The 2,500-nt window shown below is 29.2% G+C and overlaps 1 protein-coding gene across 1 annotated transcript in view; it reads right to left on the reverse strand.

Moving 5' to 3' along the window:
• Positions 1-2,500, reverse strand: part of LOC106884508 (uncharacterized) — a 718,976-nt gene that overhangs the window by 714,728 nt on the left and 1,748 nt on the right. The window contains exon 1 of the mRNA XM_052967039.2: positions 1,802-2,500. This exon is cut by the window's right edge and continues 1,748 nt beyond it. Coding sequence (XP_052822999.2) covers positions 1,802-2,500 — 699 coding nt within the window. The remainder of the gene's footprint in view (positions 1-1,801) is intronic.

Here is a 2,500-nt window from a genome sequence, read left to right on the forward strand (position 1 = left end):
CATAATCTCTCCGGTCCTTCGAAAATCTTCCATACCTTGCGACGATTCAATATATATATATATATATATAGATATTATTATAAGATCTGGTAATTAGTCATATATTAATATATTAATTAATATCGATTAATTATCAGGGGGCCAAGATAGATAAATAGATACATAGATAGATAGATAGATATAAGTTTGTGTGGTGAGAGAAAGGATGACAGACATGGAGAGGATGAATATTTTTGAAAGCCGGCATCACCAAAATAATACATATACATAAAATATACACACACACACACACACAAATGTACATATAACCAAACGATATATATATATATATATATATATATATATATATATATATATATATATATATATATGTATGTATGTATGTATGTATGTATCTATGTATGTATCTATGTATGCTTGTATATACACACGTGTATCGATTCAGGAATATCCGAATTTCTATAATCCATAATATAAGCGCACGCAGATCACTTCAAAATTTAAAATATAATACAAATACATGTATAATAACATATCCTTCTATATATGCGTCGGCTTTTATATATACACACGTAAATACACAAGCATACAGATTCCTCTCTCTTCCCCCCCTCTCTTTCTCTCTGCCTCTCTCTCTCACACACATACATCATTCTAGACTGTATACTTGATACAGAAACTGAGATGCTGTCACCGGTACGCGTGTATTGTTGTGATATCATTCCAACAAAATATGTACAGGTATGTACACGTATTGAAAAGCTGTAATCGGAAAGGAGTCAATGTATGTGACATGTCTCTGCTGTTATTATATAAAACAAAAAATTAATGAAAAGTAAATAAGTACGACAAAAACATTTTTCTTTGTAATGAATTAATAATCATGAACACACCAAAATAACAATAGCAACAACATGAAGACATCAATAATAATAATAATAATAATAATAATACTAATAATAATAATAATAATAATAATAATAATAATAATAATAATGATAATAATAATAATAATAACAGTAATAACAATAATAATAATAATAATGATAATAATAATAATAATAACAGTAATAACAATAATAATAATAATAATGATGATGATTGTAGTAGTGACAGTAGTTGTAGTAATAATAGTAGTAGTGTTTGCAATAGCATTGGTAGTAATAAAAGTAATAATAAAAATTAATGATGAAATTCGTAAGAAACACCCCGTCCTTATAAACCAATGAAATCAACCGGATAAAATGACGAATCGTTAGATGTATGACAGAAAATCAAATAATCATATAATGTTTAGATACTATTGAACATTAAATACATATATATATACATACATATATATATATATATATATATATATATATATATATATATATATATATATATATATATATATATGTATGCACGCATATATATATATATATATATATGCATATATATATATATATATATATATATATATATATATATATATATATATATATATATGCATATATATATATATATGTGTGTATGTATGGATATGTATATTTACATGTATGCATAATTTGTAATAATTATATATATATATATATATATATATATATATATATATATATATATATATATATATATATATATATATATATATGTATGTATGTATGTATGTATGTATATGCATGTAAATTTGATATGAAGGCCAAAAGATTTGCAAAGTTGCATAGTGTTAATTTTATTATTATTATTATTATTAATATCAATTTTATTATTATTATTATTATTATTATTATTATTATTATTATTAGTTTTAATATGTACTTACACAAAAATATGGTATAGAGCCGATGGCCATGATTTGGGTCGCTCCAAAAAATTGTAAATCCGGGCCTGGAGTTTGCGGTATTTGGCGTCTCTCCGGTGGCCGTGAAAATGAAGAGGTTTTCCTAGTAAAGACATCCGCGGCTGATGATATCGCTTACAGTTCATACCTTTCCTGAGACCGAATTTACTCGTGTTACGGTGGCGTCCATCCTCATCAGCATCCTGTTCACCATCAAGTCCATCGTCTTCTTCATCTTCCATGTCGACGAAGCCAACTTTAAGAGGCTTGCGTTCAGCACGAGCTGGCGAAAGCGGTGGGCTTTCATCGGGAAATCCCGGCGTGGACGTAGAAAGATCTCTCGCCGAATATAACGGCAAAGGTGACGATGGTGGTGTGAATGGCCGCGATAAGAGTAACGGTCGACGACAATGCCCGCTTAACGATGCTGGTGTTGTTGTTGTTGTTGTTGTTGTTGTTGTTGTTGTTGTTGTTGTTGCTGTTGGTGATGATGATGATGATAATGATAATAATGATGATGAAGCTAGCACATATGCTGTTGCAGCTGTCGCTGCTGTTCTTCCCGCTACTGCTGTAGCTGATAGTGATGATTCTTCTGATTGTGAAGATGGCCTTGTTATCACTGATGTCTCTGTTGTTGTTGTTGTAGATGTTGCTGTCGTCAGTGGAGGCACTGTAACG

This window comes from Octopus bimaculoides, chromosome 4, assembly GCF_046866305.1.
Source record: "Octopus bimaculoides isolate indiv1 chromosome 4, ASM4686630v1, whole genome shotgun sequence".
Taxonomy (NCBI): domain Eukaryota; kingdom Metazoa; phylum Mollusca; class Cephalopoda; order Octopoda; family Octopodidae; genus Octopus; species Octopus bimaculoides.